This window comes from Oncorhynchus gorbuscha, linkage group LG07 (assembly GCF_021184085.1).
Source record: "Oncorhynchus gorbuscha isolate QuinsamMale2020 ecotype Even-year linkage group LG07, OgorEven_v1.0, whole genome shotgun sequence".
Lineage (NCBI taxonomy): Eukaryota > Metazoa > Chordata > Actinopteri > Salmoniformes > Salmonidae > Oncorhynchus > Oncorhynchus gorbuscha.
This window is the reverse complement of record NC_060179.1, coordinates 3,644,673-3,663,088: the sequence shown is the minus strand read 5'-3', so window position 1 is coordinate 3,663,088 and position 18,416 is coordinate 3,644,673. Positions and strand designations below refer to the sequence as shown.

General features: G+C 48.4%; 1 protein-coding gene across 2 annotated transcripts in view; it reads left to right on the top strand.

Moving 5' to 3' along the window:
• dipk2ab (divergent protein kinase domain 2Ab) overlaps positions 1-18,416 on the top strand; it is a 119,580-nt gene that overhangs the window by 39,711 nt on the left and 61,453 nt on the right. For both annotated transcript variants that reach the window (XM_046355410.1, XM_046355409.1), the window contains exon 2: positions 3,673-4,560. In XM_046355410.1, coding sequence (XP_046211366.1) covers positions 3,907-4,560 — 654 coding nt within the window. In that variant the 5' untranslated portion in view covers positions 3,673-3,906. The remainder of the gene's footprint in view (positions 1-3,672; positions 4,561-18,416) is intronic.

Here is an 18,416-nt window from a genome sequence, read left to right as displayed (position 1 = left end):
TGCTTTTGTTTTTGAAATGGAAAGGAGGCATGACGAGAGTGTCTCAAAACATGGGACAAATCTTACTGTTATGGACACGTCATCCTATCGAAGAGACTAAATGGCTTAGAGACTGTGGACATCCTGTAGGACAAACTAAATGGCTTAGAGACTGTGTGGACATCCTGTAGGACAAACTAAATGGCTTAGAGACTGTGGACATCCTGTAGGACAAACTAAATGGCTTAGAGACTGTGTGGACATCCTGTAGGACAAACTAAATGGCTTAGAGACTGTGTGGACATCCTGTAGGACAAACTAAATGGCTTAGAGACTGTGTGGACATCCTGTAGGACAAACTAAATGGTTTAGAGACTGTGGACATCCTGTAGGACAAACTAAATGGCTTAGAGACTGTGGACATCCTGTAGGACAAACTAAATGGCTTAGAGACTGTGGACATCCTGTAGGACAAACTAAATGGCTTAGAGACTGTGGACATCCTGTAGGACAAACTAAATGGCTTAGAGACTGTGTGGACATCCTGTAGGACAAACTAAATGGCTTAGAGACTGTGGACATCCTGTAGGACAAACTAAATGGCTTAGAGACTGTGTGGACATCCTGTAGGACAAACTAAATGGCTTAGAGACTGTGTGGACATCCTGTAGGACAAACTAAATGGTTTAGAGACTGTGGACATCCTGTAGGACAAACTAAATGGCTTAGAGACTGTGGACATCCTGTAGGACAAACTAAATGGCTTAGAGACTGTGGACATCCTGTAGGACAAACTAAATGGCTTAGAGACTGTGGACATCCTGTAGGACAAACTAAATGGCTTAGAGACTGTGTGGACATCCTGTAGGACAAACTAAATGGCTTAGAGACTGTGGACATCCTGTAGGACAAACTAAATGGCTTAGAGACTGTGTGGACATCCTGTAGGACAAACTAAATGGCTTAGAGACTGTGTGGACATCCTGTAGGACAAACTAAATGGCTTAGAGACTGTGTGGACATCCTGTAGGACAAACTAAATGGCTTAGAGACTGTGGACATCCTGTAGGACAAACTAAATGGCTTACAGACTGTGTGGAGACTTCCTAACATTGTAGGGTATTGACTTCCTATAGACACTATAAATATATGTATGTGTGTGTGTGTGTGTGTGTGTGTGTGTGTGTGTGTGTGTGTGTGTGTGTGTGTGTGTGTGTGTGTGTGTGTGTATGCCCCACGTACGTACAACTACACACAGTGGGGCAAAAAAGTATTTAGTCAGCCTCCAATTGTGCAAGTTCTCCCACTTAAAAATATGAGGCCTGTAATTTTCATCATAGATACACTTCGACTATGACAGACAAAATGAGAAAAAAAATCCAGAAAATCACATTGTAGGATTTTTTATGAATTTATTTGCAAATTATGGTGGAAAACAAGTATTTGGTCAATAACAAAAGTTTATCTCAATACTCAATACTTATATTTTATATACCCTTTGTTGGCAATGACAAATGTTTTCTGTAAGTCTTCACAAGAACTTGCACAATTGGTGGCTGACTAAATACTTTTTTTGCCCCATTGTAATAATGCAAATGTATATATGTAAAGATATATATGTAAATGTATATATTTACATTTACTCTTGCTGTCACCTCCGACCCCTGACCTCTCTCTCTGTCCTTCTGTACTCTTCCAGCAGTCTGATATACCACGGCTGTCAGCCAATCAGCACTCAGGGCTCGAACCACCCAGTTTATGTTTAATGAAAAAATGTGTGACCCGAACCTTTTAAATAAATAGTTAATTTATATATTTAAAAAATATAGTGTGTATGATTTTAAATGTACCGAAACAGAAGTTCTCTCAGCCACAACTGGCCTTAAATCGCAGCTGTACGTGAAAATGGTTTTGCGGAGGAACCTTGGCCTGACAATAGAGAAGACATGATGACTCATTATCACTCAATGTACATAATTACACATTAATAAAATATATTTTCATGTAACATTTTTAATCTGACATTTTCTAAATGTTGAAAACGACCTGTTTTGGGAAATGATAATCAATACTGTCGTGTACACAGTCTGACAAGAGAATGTTTACCTTTTAACTGGAGAAAGATGAAGACACCTGGTAGCCATCTTGAAGGCAGATTGTGTTGTTGCTTCATTCAAAATCAAACTTTATTTAAAATTGTCCGTGTGAACAGTCCTTCAAAACTGTTGTGGAGGATGAGAAAGTCAGTCATGGACACTTAATTTAACACTATTTAAAATATATATATATATTATTATACATGAATATTCAGTTAATCATTTTTCTGTCATTTGAAAACATTTATTTTTTATTTTTACTGTTTTTAAATTACAACATACGTTCAGACAGAGATGGACGCGTGTTAATGAGAATCTCAGCAGAAAATGTCATAAAATACTAAAATAATTAATAATAATAATAATAATAATAAATAATTCATTCCTATGTTGCAATTACTCTTTATTATGATATTTATTAATAATGTTTAATATTTAATCATTACTGCCATGGTATTTTAGTGGTTTCGTGAGGATTCATGCCTCAACTATTGTTAAAATAATATTTTTTTTGTATTTCGCTGGGCTCAGGTGTGTAATGTTCTCTCTCCTTTTCTCTCTCTCTCCTTCTCTCTCTCTCTCTATCCTTTTCTCTCTCTCTCTCTCTCTCTCTCTTTCTCTCTCTCTCTCTCTCTCTCTCTCTCTATCCTTTTCTCTCTCTCTCCTTCTCTCTCTCTCCTTCTCTCTCTCTCCTTCTCTCTCTCTCTCTATCCTTTTCTCTCTCTCTCTCTCTCTCTCTCTCTCTCTCCTTTTCTCTCTCTCTCCTTCTCTCTCTCTCTCTATCCTTTTCTCTCTCTCTCTCTCTCTCTATCCTTTTCTCTCTCTCTCTCCTTCTCTCTCTCTCTCTCTCTCTCTCTCTCTCTCTCTCTCTATCCTTTTCTCTCTCTCTCTCTCTCTCTCCTTTTTCTCTCTCTCTCTCTCTCTCTCCTTTTCTCTCTCTCTCCTTTTCTCTCTCTCTCTCTCTCTCTCCTTCTCTCTCTCTCTCTCTCTCTCTCTTCTCTCTCTCTCTCTCTCCTTTTCTCTCTCTCTCTCTCTCTCTCTCTCTCTCCTCTCTCTCTCTCTCTCTATCCTTTTCTCTCTCTCTATCCTCTCTCTCTCTCTCTCTCTCTCTCTCTCTCTCTCTCTCTCTCTCTCTCTCTCTCTCTCTCTCTCTCTCTATCTCTCTCTTCTCTCTCTCTCTCTCTCTCTCTCTCTCTCTCTCTCTCTATCCTCTCTCTCTCTCTCTCTCTATCTTTTCTCTTCTCTCTCTCTCTATCTTTTCTCTCTCTCTCTCTCTTCTCTCTCTCTCTCTCTCTCTCTCTCTCTCTCTCTCTCTCTCTCTCTCTCTCCTCTCTCTCTCTCTCTCTCTCTCTCTCTCTCTCTCTCTCTCTCTCTCTCTCTCTCTCTCTCTCTCTCTCTCTCTATCCTTTTCTCTCTCTCTCTCTCTCTCTCTCTCTCTCTCTCTCTCTCTCTCTCTCTCTCTCTCTCTCTCTCTATCCTTTTCTCTCTCTCTCTCTCTCTCTCTCTCTCTCTCTCTCTCTCTATCCTTTTCTCTCTCTCTCACTCTATCCTTTTCTCTCTCTCTCTCCCCTCACTGTCTCTCTCTGCTTGGATGCAGGCTCCCTGGTCGAGGCTCCAGGTTCCACAGACGGGGACTCGCAGGCCTGTGTCAGAGTTTGGCATGGGGTTACTGTGCCAGCCTTGCCCCTACCAGGCGCTCTAGATGATGATGATTCCCCAGCGCAACATGACAGAGAGGCAGTGAGGCTCGGCTAGCCCCTACCCAACCCAACGATACTCTCAACACTCCCTTGTTCTACCCTAACTGCTGACCTCCACATCCTGCCTCACCATGCTGCGTTTCCTGCCTCTGAAGCTGGGTCGTCTCTACCGTTGTCTGAAGCTTCTGCTGGTGGTGGGTCTGTTTGTTATCCTCCTGATGAACACCCACAACCTGTTCGCCTCCTTCCAGAAGAACGAGCTGACGGACCGCCGCTTCATCAACCTCAACAAGTGCCCCGCCTGCTTCGGCACCAGCTGGTGCAGGAAGTTCATGAACGGCCAGGTGTCCTTTGAGACCTGGGGACGCCTGCGCTTCCTGGATGTCTTCAACGTCAAGAACGTGTACTTCGCCCAGTACGGAGAGCCGCGCGAGGGGACGAGGCGTGTGGTGCTCAAACGCCTGGGATCCAATCAGGAGCTGGCGGACATCGACCAGAAGATCTGTAAGAGAGCTACTGGCCGCCCGCGCTGCGACCTCATCCAGGCCATGTACAAGACGGAGTTCGCCAGGCTGAACGGGGACGTGAGGCTGCTGACCCCTGAGGTGGTGGAGGGCTGGTCTGACCTGGTGCACTGCCCCTCCCAGAGGCTGCTGGACAGGGTGGTGCGACGTTATGCCGAAACCAAAGACTCCGGCAGCTTCCTGCTGAAGAACCTGAAGGACACCGAGAGGATGCAGTTACTGATGACCCTGGCCTTCAACCCCGAGCCCCTCGTACTACAGGTAGGCACTAAGGCCTTTTAATACCCTGCTCTCTTCTACAGGGATTCATCTGTATTGTTATTCGTGTTTGAGATGGACGACATTGTACTTTAGGTAGAGGTCACTTTTTAATTTCCCTCTTCGACTTGGTTTCTTTTTAATGGCTTTGTCTTCGTTGTTTTGTCTGGTGTTATTAACTTCTACGTGATAAAACTATAGAGGACTGCAGACACTGACATGTCCAAATGAAACCAGCGGAATCCCATGAGGCCTGTTAGCCACACCTTTCTGCCACAGAGCCATCTAGTGGCCTGTTAGCCACACCTTTCTGCCACTGAGCCATCTAGTGGCCTGTTAGCCACACCTTTCTGCCACTGAGCCATCTAGTAGAATCCCAAGAGGCCTGTTAGCCACACCTTTCTGCCACAGAGCTGTCTAGAGGCCTGTTAGCCACGCCTTTCTGCCACAGAGCTGTCTAGAGGCCTGTTAGCCACACCTTTCTGCCACAGAGCTGTCTAGTGGAATCCCAAGAGGCCTGTTAGCCACACCTTTCTGCCACAGAGCCATCTAGTGGAATCCCAAGAGGCCTGTTAGCCACACCTTTCTGCCACTGAGCCATCTAGTGGAATCCCAAGAGGCCTGTTAGCCACACCTTTCTGCCACTGAGCCATCTAGTGGAATCCCAAGAGGCCTGTTAGCCACACCTTTCTGCCACTGAGCCATCTAGTGGAATCCCAAGAGGCCTGTTAGCCACACCTTTCTGCCACAGAGCTGTCTAGAGGCCTGTTAGCCACGCCTTTCTGCCACAGAGCTGTCTAGAGGCCTGTTAGCCACACCTTTCTGCCACAGAGCTGTCTAGTGGAATCCCAAGAGGCCTGTTAGCCACACCTTTCTGCCACTGAGCCATCTAGTGGAATCCCAAGAGGCCTGTTAGCCACACCTTTCTGCCACTGAGCCATCTAGTGGAATCCCAAGAGGCCTGTTAGCCACACCTTTCTGCCACTGAGCCATCTAGTGGAATCCCAAGAGGCCTGTTAGCCACACCTTTCTGCCACAGAGCCATCTAGAGGCCTGTTAGCCACACCTTTCTGCCACAGAGCCATCTAGTGGAATCCCAAGAGGCCTGTTAGCCACACCTTTCTGCCACAGAGCTGTCTAGAGGCCTGTTAGCCACACCTTTCTGCCACAGAGCCGTCTATATACAGGGCCTTCGTAAAGTATTGTAATGTTTCACACCTCTTGACGTTTCCACATTTTGTTGTTACAGCTTTTCTTTTGTCAAACAAACCCCGTCAAAGTGAATGATGTTTTTCACCTTTTTTTACAAATCAATTTAAAAAAAGAATGGCTCGGGCCTCCTGGGTGGCGCAGTGGTTAAGGGCTCTGTACTGACTCTGGGTTCCCGCCCAGGCTCTGTCGTAACCGGCCACGACCAGGAGGTCCGTGGGCGACGCACAATTGGCCCGGCGTCGTCCGGGTTAGGGAGGGTTTGGCCGGCAGGAATATCCATGTCTCATCGCGCAGGTCGCTAGGTGCACGGTGTTTACTCTGACTCATTGGTGTGGCTGGCTTCCGGGTTGGATGCGCGCTGTGTTAAGAAGCAGTGCGGTTAGGTTGGGTTGTGTATCGGAGGACGCATGACTTTCAACCTTCCGTCTCTCCCGAGCCCGTACGGGAGTTAAAGCGATGAGACAAGATTGTAGCTACTAAACAATTGGACACCACGAAATTGGGGAGAAAAATAAATACAAAATCTAACATTTACGGGGTAAAAAAAGAAAAGAAGAAAGGCTGAAATTAAAGTTTTCAAGTTCAGGAGTAGAAATGTGCTCAACAAGTCACATAATAGGTTGCATGGACTCATTCAATGACTACCTCGTCTCTGTACCCAACACGTTTAATTATCTGTAAGGTCCCTCAGTCGAGCCGTGAATTTCATACCACAAAGACTCGCAAAGAAAGGCACCTCAGGAGGCTGAAGACATTTGGTCAACAAAATGACCCCTCCAAAAAAAAAAGTATATTATTATTATATATATATATATATGTATTATTGTTGTTGTTGTTGTTATTTATTATTAGACAGTCGTTTACATATTTATCTTGTTACCAAGTAGATTTGTTGTATAATTGTTTGAGGGACATTCTTGAAAAGGAGTAACGAGTTCATGCTGCTGTGTTGGTGCAGATGTGTCACCTCCTCCAGTATGGATGGAGGATAACAGGACTGTGTTGGTGCAGATGTGTCACCTCCTCCAGTATGGATGGAGGATAACAGGACTGTGTTGGTGCAGATGTGTCACCTCCTCCAGTATGGATGGAGGATAACAGGACTGTGTTGGTGCAGATGTGTCACCTCCTCCAGTATGGATGGAGGATAACAGGACTGTGTTGGTGCAGATGTGTCACCTCCTCCAGTATGGATGGAGGATAACAGGACTGTGTTGGTGCAGATGTGTCACCTCCTCCAGTATGGATGGAGGATAACAGGACTGTGTTGGTGCAGATGTGTCACCTCCTCCAGTATGGATGGAGGATAACAGGACTGTGTTGGTGCAGATGTGTCACCTCCTCCAGTATGGATGGAGGATAACAGGACTGTGTTGGTGCAGATGTGTCACCTCCTCCAGTATGGATGGAGGATAACAGGACTGTGTTGGTGCAGATGTGTCACCTCCTCCAGTATGGATGGAGGATAACAGGACTGTGTTGGTGCAGATGTGTCACCTCCTCCAGTATGGATGGAGGATAACAGGACTGTGTTGGTGCAGATGTGTCACCTCCTCCAGTATGGATGGAGGATAACAGGACTGTGTTGGTGCAGATGTGTCACCTCCTCCAGTATGGATGGAGGATAACAGGACTGTGTTGGTGACATCCCTCAGAGCTGAGAGATTTACCGTCTCTCTCTCCTCCTCTCCCTCCCCCTCTTTCCTCCTCTTCCCTCCCACATATCTCCCATCTCTCTCTCCCCCTCCTCTCCCCTCCTCTCCCCCTCCACTCCCCCTCCTCTCCCCCTCCTCTCCCCCTCTCCCCCTCCTCTCTCCCTCCTCTCCCCTCCTCTCCCCCTCCTCTCCCCCTCCCTCCCCCTCTCTCCCCCTCCTCTCCCCCTCCACTCCCCCTCTCTCCCCTCCTCTCCCCCTCTCCCCCTCCTCTCTCCTCCTCTACCCTCCTCTCCCCCTCCTCTCCCCCTCCTCTCCCCCTCTCTCCCCCTCCACTCCCCCTCTCTCTCCCCTCCTCTCCCCCTCCTCTCCCCCTCCTCTCCCCCTCCTCTCCCCCTCCACTCCCCCTCTCCCCCTCCTCTCCCCCTCTCCCTCCTCTCTCCTCCTCTACCCTCCTCTCCCCCCCTCTCCCCCTCCTCTCCCCCTCCCTCCCCCCTCTCCCCCTCCTCTCCCCTCCACTCCCCCTCTCTCCCCCTCCCCTCCCCCTCTCTCCCCCTCCTCTCCCCCTCCTCTCCCCCTCCTCTCCCCCTCCTCTCCCCCCTCTCCCCCTCCTCTCCCCCCTCCCCCTCCTCTCTCCTCCTCTACCCTCCTCTCCCCCTCCTCTCCCCCCCTCTCCCCCCTCCACTCCCCCTCTCTCCCCCCCTCCTCTCCCCTCCTCTCCCCTCCACTCCCCCTCTCTCCCCCTCCTCTCCCCCTCTCTCCCCCTCTCTCCCCCTCCTCTCCCCCTCTCTCTCCCCCTCTCTCCCTCCCTCTCTCCCTCCCTCTCTCCCCCTCTCTCCCCCTCCTCTCCCCCTCTCCCCCTCTGTGTTACCTGGTGTTGCTGAGTTACTGCATATGTAACATTCACGGCAGGTTTAAATGAGTCAAAGTGCATCTGATGGTCTTTTGGAGAGAAAAAAGACAAAAACAAAACAACTATTACATCTGTGTGTTAAAATCCTTGAGGTTTCAGACGTTTTTTTAGGAAACGAAAGAAACTACTTTTGAAACTGAGGTCAGGAAAAACTATTTCTGTCTCTTCTCCTTTAACCTTTAACTCTATTCTGTTACACAGTTTCTTAATGCTGGTCCTGGGGACCAAAAACCTTTGTTCTTGTTTTCAAATGTTAGTCATTTAGCAGACTCTCTGATCCAGAGACACTACAGTAGTGAGTCATTTAGCAGACTCTCTTATCCAGAGACACTACAGTAGTGAGTCATTTAGCAGACTCTCTGATCCAGAGAGATTTACAGTAGTGAGTCATTTAGCAGACTCTCTTATCCAGAGAGATTTACAGTAGTGAGTCATTTAGCAGACTCTCTTATCCAGAGTGACTTACAGTAGTGAGTCATTTAGCAGACTCTCTTATCCAGAGTGACTTACAGTAGTGAGTCATTTAGCAGACTCTCTTATCCAGAGAGATTTACAGTAGTGAGTCATTTAGCAGACTATCTTATCCAGAGTGACTTACAGTAGTGAGTCATTTAGCAGACTCTCTTATCCAGAGTGACTTACAGTAGTGAGTCATTTAGCAGACTCTCTTATCCAGAGAGATTTACAGTAGTGAGTCATTTAGCAGACTCTCTTATCCAGAGTGACTTACAGTAGGGAGTAATTTAGCAGACTCTCTTATCCAGAGTGACTTACAGTGGTGAGTCATTTAGCAGACTCTCTTATCCAGAGTGACTTACAGTAGGGAGTCATTTAGCAGACTCTCTTATCCAGAGTGACTTACAGTAGTGAGTGCATGTGTTTTTGTGAGAATCAAACCCTGGCAAGCGCCAGGCTCTTCCAACAGCCACACAGGTAGATGACTTAACTTTTTTGTTTCCTAGCTAGTGGAATCAGGTGTGAAAACTACACCACTTTAGGTCTCAGGGTGAAGAAACAGTAGAGGATCACTTTCTGACCAACCCAGAGCCCCTTTTCCTGTCCTCCAGATCAGAGACAGTAGGGATGACCAGGGATGTTCTCTGTTTAGTGAGTCCACCAGATCAGAGGCAGTAGGGATGTTCTCTGTTTAGTGAGTCCTCCAGATCAGAGGCAGTAGGGACAACCAGGGATGTTCTCTGTTTAGTGAGTCCTCCAGATCAGAGGCAGTAGGGACGACCAGGGATGTTCTCTGTTTAGTGAGTCCTCCAGATCAGAGGCAGTAGGGATGTTCTCTGTTTAGTGAGTCCTCCAGATCAGAGGCAGTAGGGATGACCAGGGATGTTCTCTGTTTAGTGAGTCCTCCAGATCAGAGGCAGTAGGGACGACCAGGGATGTTCTCCGTTTAGTGAGTCCTCCAGATCAGAGACAGTAGGGACGACCAGGGATGTTCTCTGTTTAGTGAGTCCTCCAGATCAGAGACAGTAGGGATGACCAGGGATGTTCTCTGTTTAGTGAGTCCTCCAGATCAGAGGCAGTAGGGACGACCAGGGATGTTCTCCGTTTAGTGAGTCCTCCAGATCAGAGACAGTAGGGACGACCAGGGATGTTCTCTGTTTAGTGAGTCCTCCAGATCAGAGACAGTAGGGATGACCAGGGATGTTCTCTGTTTAGTGAGTCCTCCAGATCAGAGGCAGTTGGGACGACCAGGGATGTTCTCTGTTTAGTGAGTCCTCCAGATCAGAGGCAGTAGGGACGACCAGGGATGTTCTCTGTTTAGTGAGTCCTCCAGATCAGAGGCAGTAGGGACGACCAGGGATGTTCTCTGTTTAGTGAGTCCTCCAGATCAGAGGCAGTAGGGACGACCAGGGATGTTCTCTGTTTAGTGAGTCCTCCAGATCAGAGGCAGTAGGGACGACCAGGGATGTTCTCTGTTTAGTGAGTCCTCCAGATCAGAGGCAGTAGGGGTGACCAGGGATGTTCTGTGTTTAGTGAGTCCTCCAGATCAGAGACAGTAGGGATGACCAGGGATGTTCTCTGTTTAGTGAGTCCTCCAGATCAGAGGCAGTAGGGACGACCAGGGATGTTCTCTGTTTAGTGAGTCCTCCAGATCAGAGGCAGTAGGGACGACCAGGGATGTTCTCCGTTTAGTGAGTCCTCCAGATCAGAGACAGTAGGGACGACCAGGGATGTTCTCTGTTTAGTGAGTCCTCCAGATCAGAGACAGTAGGGATGACCAGGGATGTTCTCTGTTTAGTGAGTCCTCCAGATCAGAGGCAGTAGGGACGACCAGGGATGTTCTCCGTTTAGTGAGTCCTCCAGATCAGAGACAGTAGGGACGACCAGGGATGTTCTCTGTTTAGTGAGTCCTCCAGATCAGAGACAGTAGGGATGACCAGGGATGTTCTCTGTTTAGTGAGTCCTCCAGATCAGAGGCAGTTGGGACGACCAGGGATGTTCTCTGTTTAGTGAGTCCTCCAGATCAGAGGCAGTAGGGATGTTCTCTGTTTAGTGAGTCCTCCAGATCAGAGACAGTAGGGATGACCAGTGATGTTCTCTGTTTAGTGAGTCCTCCAGATCAGAGGCAGTAGGGATGACCAGGGATGTTCTCTGTTTAGTGAGTCCTCCAGACCAGAGGCAGTAGGGATGACCAGGGATGTTCTCTGTTTAGTGATTCCTCCAGACCAGATTATAGCACCACTTTCTCCAGTCATTTCCCCCGGTGATATACAACCAACCAACCAACCAACCAATCAATTGCAATTTCATGTGACATTGACCGTGTCTCTGTTCAGGGTCAGGACCACAATGAGCCCAGCATGTTCAATATGTGACGTAACCTCCCATCCCCAACTCAGCCTCACACAGCTCCCGACACCTCCAGGCATTTGGGAGGACAAAGGCGAAATCAGCCTTTTTAGTCCAGTCAATCTATAAAATCTTATTAGCCTTGTGTGGGCTCCCCCCCCCCCACTATCTCTCCCTGTCTTTCCATCCTTTTTTTGTTGGGGGGGGGCAATATTTATGGTCCCTTTTCAAAAAGCCAGATGTTTTACCACATTCTGTTGTCATTCCCCCCTCTTTATTTAGACATTGTCTAGCCGCAACTGAGCAACGGACATTCAACTTTGACCCTGCTGTTCAACAGCAAGCTCTACATTTTTCTTCCGACAAATGCACTGCTTTAATGTGTGTTAATGTGTTAATTTTTCTGTTATGGTGAATGAATTGTTTTGTTGTCTACAGTTAAACTCCAAAACATTGTCAGATATGTTCATGTTATTAAGCTATATCAGCTGCCTAGCCAACTAAATAGTTATCATTTATTCAGCTTTTAATTATATATATATATAATTTTTTTCAATAATCGCTGATCTGGCTTTCAAGTCTCAGCCAATGAAAATACAATTTTTTGTTCAAAATGTTACATATTCTAGAACATTACCACACGTTACCAGAGCCAACGTGCACATCGTCTTCTACGGACCATCTTCTGGTATCTGCTATTCTACAACATTACCATCTCATTTAACTGTTAAACACAAGCCCACTGCTAGTGAAGAGCCAGACTGATCTCTATATATACGTTTCAAGACAACGTGGATCTATTTGCCAGACGATGAGGTAGAACCGTTGAATGGTTATGGCCCGTGTCTGTCTGACGCCAACTGTTTTGAACATAACGCCTTCCCACTTTGGCCTACCGTTTTCCTCAGAATGAAAAATGAGTTTCCGTACAGAAATCTTACTTTAAGGCTCATTTGCAGATTCCATCACAGACTAGAAGGCTAGCAGCACATACAGTGGGGAAAACAAGTATTTGGTCAGCCACCAATTGTGCAAGTTCTCCCACTTAAAAAGATGAGAGAGGCCTGTAATTTTCATCATAGGTTCACTTCAACTATGACAGACAAAATGAGGAAAGAAAATCCAGAAAATCACACTGTAGGATTTGGTAAATAATTTGGTCAGTTTATCTCAATACTTTGTTATATACCCTTTGTTGGCAATGACAGAGGTCAAACATTTTCTGTAAGTCTTCACAAGGTTTTCACACACTGTTGCTGGTATTTTGTTGTGAGTTTGGACATATTAAAAGGGCATCATTACTAAGGTTAAATTCTCCTCTATTACAGGACATAATGTGTTTCTGTTGGACCACACATCAAACAGGTGAAACGGCTTTATTGTCCGAGAGAAAGAAGTGCTTGTTATTTCTTTAGAATTGAACCCTTTGTTTCCCCAAAGCAGTAGTCATTTAAACCAAAACAAATGTTTACCTTTTAGTTAACGAGGCAAGTCAGTTAATAACACATTGTTATTTACAATGACGGCCTACACCTGGCCAAACCCGGCCTACACCTGGCCAAACCCGGCCTACACCTGGCCAAACCCGGCCTACACCTGGCCAAACCCTGACAACACCTGGCCAAACCCTGACTACACCTGGCCAAACCCTGACTACACCTGGCCAAACCCTGACTACACCTGGCCAAACCCTGACTACACCTGGCCAAACCCTGACTACACCTGGCCAAACCCGGCCTACACCTGGCCAATCCCAACTGTGCTGCCCTATGGGACTCCCAATCACGGCCGGTTGTGATACAGCCTGGAATCGAACCAAGGTATCTGTAGTGACACCTCTTGCACTGAGATGCAGGGCCTTAGACCGCTGAACCAGGGTCTGTAGTGACGCCTCTACCACTGAGATGCAGTGTCTTAGACCACTGGACCACTCAGGAGTCCAGTGATCTTTCGTCTCTTCGTAGGTATGAGTGGTATGAGGGGGAGGGGCTTGGTGTGGACAGGGAGGGGCTTGGTGTCTGTGTGTGTGGCAGGGGGAGGGGCTTGGTGTCTGTGTGTGTGGCAGGGGGAGGGGCTTGGTGTCTGTGTGTGTGGCAGGGGGAGGGGCTTGGTGTCTGTGTGTGTGGCAGGGGAGGGGCTTGGTGTCTGTGTGAGTGGCAGGGGGAGGGGCTTGGCGTCTGTGTGAGTGGCAGGGGGAGGGGCTTGGTGTCTGTGTGTGTGGCAGGGGGAGGGGCTTGGTGTCTGTGTGAGTGGCGGGGGAGGGGCTTGGTGTCTGTGTGAGAATGGCAGGGGAGGGGCTTGGTGTCTGTGTGAGTGGCAGGGGGAGGGGCTTGGTGTCTGTGTGAGTGGCAGGGGGAGGGGCTTGGTGTCTGTGTGAGAGTGGCAGGGGGAGGGGCTTGGTGTCTGTGAGTGGCAGGGGGAGGGGCTTGGTGTCTGTGAGTGGCAGGGGGAGGGGCTTGGTGTCTGTGTGAGAGTGGCAGGGGAAGGGGCTTGATGCACAGTGTCCAACATTGCGCTAAAACATACATTTGAATGAATCATATTAATGTGATATATCGCCCAGCCCTACTAGGAAGTTGCTATTAGTTACCTGGCTAGATTGACCTATAACCCTAAATACAGTTTTAGATGGATAGGGGGCCGTTCCACCTCATCAGCAAGAGGCTTGACACCCACCATCACAGATTCTTCTGAAATCATTTCTGTTGTTAGAAACATCTTCAATTAGCGTTCCTGAAACATTCTTTTGATGAAATGTAATTTAAGAAATTAAGTTAATTCTGTTGCACCCAAACTGTTATTTTTTAATGGAGTCAGATTATATTTAGTAAATATTAGGGGTGTAACGGTTCACCAAATTTACAGTTCAGACGTGGTAGAGGCCACGCAGAATGTTTACGAGCTATTCGTTCCCTCTATTCGTTCCCTCTATTCGTTCCCTCTATTCGTTCCCTCTATTTGTTCCCTCTATTCGTTCCCTCTATTCGTTCCCTCTATTCGTTCCCTCTATTCGTTCCCTCTATTCGTTCCCTCTATTCGTTCCCTCTATTCGTTCCCTCTATTCGTTCCCTCTCCTTACTTCCCTCTATTTGTTCCCTCTATTCGTTCCCTCTATTCGTTCCCTCTCCTTACTTCCCTCTCCTTACTCCCCTCTATTCGTTCCCTCTATTCGTTCCCTCTCCTTACTCCCCTCTATTCGTTCCCTCTATTCGTTCCCTCTATTCGTTCCCTCTATTCGTTCCCTCTATTCGTTCCCTCTCTTTGTTCCCTCTCCTTACTCCCCTCTCTTTGTTCCCTCTCCTTACTCCCCTCTATTCGTTCCCTCTCCTTACTTCCCTCTATTCGTTCCCTCTATTCGTTCCCCCTCTTCATTCCCTCTTCATTCCCTCTTCGTTCCCTCTCTTCGTTCCCTCTATTCGTTCCCCCTCTTCATTCCCTCTTCATTCCCTCTTCGTTCCCTCTTCGTTCCCTCTTCGTTCCCTCTTCGTTCCCTCTTCGTTCCCTCTTCGTTCCCTCTATTCGTTCCCTCTATTCGTTCCCTCTCCTTACTCCCCTCTATTAGTTGTCTCTCTTCATTCCCTCTTCGTTCCCTCTCTTCGTTCCCTCTCTTCGTTCCCTCTCTTCGCTCCCTCTCTTCGTTCCCTCTCTTCGTTCCCTCTCTTCGTTCTCTCTCTTCATTCCCTCTGCGTTCCCTCTCTTCGTTCCCTCTCTTTGTTCCCTCTCTTCGTTCCCTCTCTTCGTTCCCTCTCTTCGTTCCCTCTCTTCGTTGTCTCTCTTCATTCCCTCTTCGTTCCCTCTCTTCGTTCCCTCTCTTCGTTCTCTCTCTTCGTTCCCTCTCTTCGTTCCCTCTCTTCGCTCCCTCTCTTCGCTCCCTCTCTTCGTTCCCTCTCTTCGTTCTCTCTCTTCATTCCCTCTGCGTTCCCTCTTCGTTCCCTCTCTTCGTTCCCTCTCTTCGTTCCCTCTCTTCGTTCCCTCTCTTCGTTCCCTCTCTTTGTTCTCTCTCTTCATTCCCTCTGCGTTCCCTCTCTTCGTTCCCTCTCTTCGTTCCCTCTCTCCGTTCCCTCTCTTCGTTCCCTCTATTCGTTCCCTCTCTTCGTTCCCTCTCCTTACTCCCCTCTCTTCGTTCCCTCTCCTTACTCCCCTCTCTTTGTTCCCTCTCCTTACTCCCCTCTCTTTGTTCCCTCTCCTTACTCCCCTCTCTTTGTTCCCTCTCCTTACTCCCCTCTCTTCGTTCCCTCTCCTTACTCCCCTCTCTTTGTTCCCTCTCCTTACTCCCCTCTCTTTGTTCCCTCTCCTTACTCCCCTCTCTTTGTTCCCTCTCCTTACTCCCCTCTCTTTGTTCCCTCTCCTTACTCCCCTCTCTTTGTTCCCTCTCCTTACTCCCCTCTCTTTGTTCCCTCTCCTTACTTTGTTCCCCTCTCTTTGTTCCCTCTCCTTACTCCCCTCTCTTTGTTCCCTCTCCTTACTCCCCTCTCTTTGTTCCCTCTCCTTACTCCCCTCTCTTTGTTCCCTCTCCTTACTCCCCTCTCTTTGTTCCCTCTCCTTACTCCCCTCTCTTTGTTCCCTCTCCTTACTCCCCTCTCTTTGTTCCCTCTCCTTACTCCCCTCTCTTTGTTCCCTCTCCTTACTCCCCTCTCTTTGTTCCCTCTCCTTACTCCCCTCTATTTGTTCCCTCTCCTTACTCCCCTCTCTTTGTTCCCTCTCCTTACTCCCCTCTCTTTGTTCCCTCTCCTTACTCCCCTCTCTTTGTCTCCTTACTCCCCTCCTTTGTTCCCTCTCCTTACCCTCTCTTTGTTCCCTCTCCTTACTCCCCTCTCTTTGTTCCCTCTCCTTACTCCCCTCTCTTTGTTCCCTCTCCTTACTCCCCTCTCTTTGTTCCCTCTCCTTACTCCCCTCTCTTTGTTCCCTCTCCTTACTCCCCTCTCTTTGTTCCCTCTCCTTACTCCCCTCTCTTTGTTCCCTCTCCTTACTCCCCTCTCTTTGTTCCCTCTCCTTACTCCCCTCTCTTTGTTCCCTCTCCTTACTCCCCTCTCTTTGTTCCCTCTCCTTACTCCCCTCTCTTTGTTCCCTCTCCTTACTCCCCTCTCTTTGTTCCCTCTCCTTACTCCCCTCTCTTTGTTCCCCTCTCCTTACTCCCCTCTCTTTGTTCCCTCTCCTTACTCCCCTCTCTTTGTTCCCTCTCCTTACTCCCCTCTCTTTGTTCCCTCTCCTTACTCCCTCTCTTTGTTCCCTCTCCTTACTCCCCTCTCTTTGTTCCCTCTCCTTACTCCCCTCTCTTTGTTCCCTCTCCTTACTCCCCTCTCTTTGTTCCCTCTCCTTACTCCCCTCTTTGTTGTTCCCTCTCCTTACTCCCCTCTCTTTGTTCCCTCTCCTTACTCCCCTCTCTTTGTTCCCTCTCCTTACTCCCCTCTCTTTGTTCCCTCTCCTTACTCCCCTCTCTTTGTTCCCTCTCCTTACTCCCCTCTCTTTGTTCCCTCTCCTTACTCCCCTCTCTTTGTTCCCTCTCCTTACTCCCCTCTCTTTGTTCCCTCTCCTTACTCCCCTCTCTTTGTTCCCTCTCCTTACTCCCCTCTCTTTGTTCCCTCTCCTTACTCCCCTCTCTTTGTTCCCTCTCCTTACTCCCCTCTCTTTGTTCCCTCTCCTTACTCCCCTCTCTTTGTTCCCTCTCCTTACTCCCCTCTCTTTGTTCCTCTCCTTACTCCCCTCTCTTTGTTCCCTCTCCTTACTCCCCTCTCTTTGTTCCCTCTCCTTACTCCCTCTCTTTGTTCCCTCTCCTTACTCCCCTCTCTTTGTTCCCTCTCCTTACTCCCCTCTCTTTGTTCCCTCTCCTTACTCCCCTCTCTTTGTTCCCTCTCCTTACTCCCCTCTCTTTGTTCCCTCTCCTTACTCCCCTCTCTTTGTTCCCTCTCCTTACTCCCCTCTCTTTGTTCCCTCTCCTTACTCCCCTCTCTTTGTTCCCTCTCCTTACTCCCCTCTCTTTGTTCCCTCTCCTTACTCCCCTCTCTTTGTTCCCTCTCCTTACTCCCCTCTCTTTGTTCCCTCTCCTTACTCCCCTCTCTTTGTTCCCTCTCCTTACTCCCCTCTCTTTGTTCCCTCTCCTTACTCCCCTCCCCTCTTTGTTCCCTCTCCTTACTCCCCTCTCTTTGTTCCCTCTCCTTACTCCCCTCTCTTTGTTCCCTCTCCTTACTCCCCTCTCTTTGTTCCCTCTCCTTACTCCCCTCTCTTTGTTCCCTCTCTTACTCCCCTTACTCCCCTCTCTTTGTTCCCTCTCCTTACTCCCCTCTCTTTGTTCCCTCTCCTTACTCCCCTCTCTTTGTTCCCTCTCCTTACTCCCCTCTCTTTGTTCCCTCTCCTTACTCCCCTCTCTTTGTTCCCTCTCCTTACTCCCCTCTCTTTGTTCCCTCTCCTTACTCCCCTCTCTTTGTTCCCTCTCCTTACTCCCCTCTCTTTGTTCCCTCTCCTTACTCCCTCTCTTTGTTCCCTCTCCTTACTCCCCTCTCTTTGTTCCCTCTCCTTACTCCCCTCTCTTTGTTCCCTCTCCTTACTCCCCTCTCTTTGTTCCCTCTCCTTACTCCCCTCTCTTTGTTCCCTCTCCTTACTCCCCTCTCTTCGTTCCCTCTCCTTACTATGTCAAGTAGTAGTGAAGGATACAGCCCTGTGTGTTTGTGTTGCTGGCTTGCAGCGAAATCACTCTCTGTTGAGCAAGTAGACTGTATCACTGTGACATCCAGATGGTTACTAACACTATTACAAGTTATTTATTGTGTAGGATCCTATTCTCAATAAAACAATCTAATTTGATGGAACAAATTTGACCACGTTTGCTACTGCCGATGACGTGCATCCAGCTGGCTGATGTGAAGCACCTCGATACAACACTGGTGGTCATTCCCACGGGCTTGTCGTGACGTTGGCGAACTGGCATGTCACGGCTCCATCCAGACGACCAATACTACAAGTTATTTCTCCCATTTGAAATAAACATCCGTTTTAATTAGCCTCGTGCCGCTGCTGCTGTTGCCAGCTCTCCAGCATAAAGAGGAGAGAGGCTGGCAGAGAGGCTGGCAGAGAGGCTGGCAGAGAGGAGAGAGGCTGGCAGAGAGGCTGGCAGAGAGGAGAGAGGCTGGCAGAGAGGCTGGCAGAGAGGCTGGTAGAGAGGCTGGCAGAGAGGCTGGGAGAGAGTAAAGAGGCTGGTAGTGAGGCAGGCAGTGAGGCTGGCAGAGAGGCTGGCAGAGAGGCTGGCAGAGAGGCTGGCAGAGAGGCTGGCAGAGAGGCTG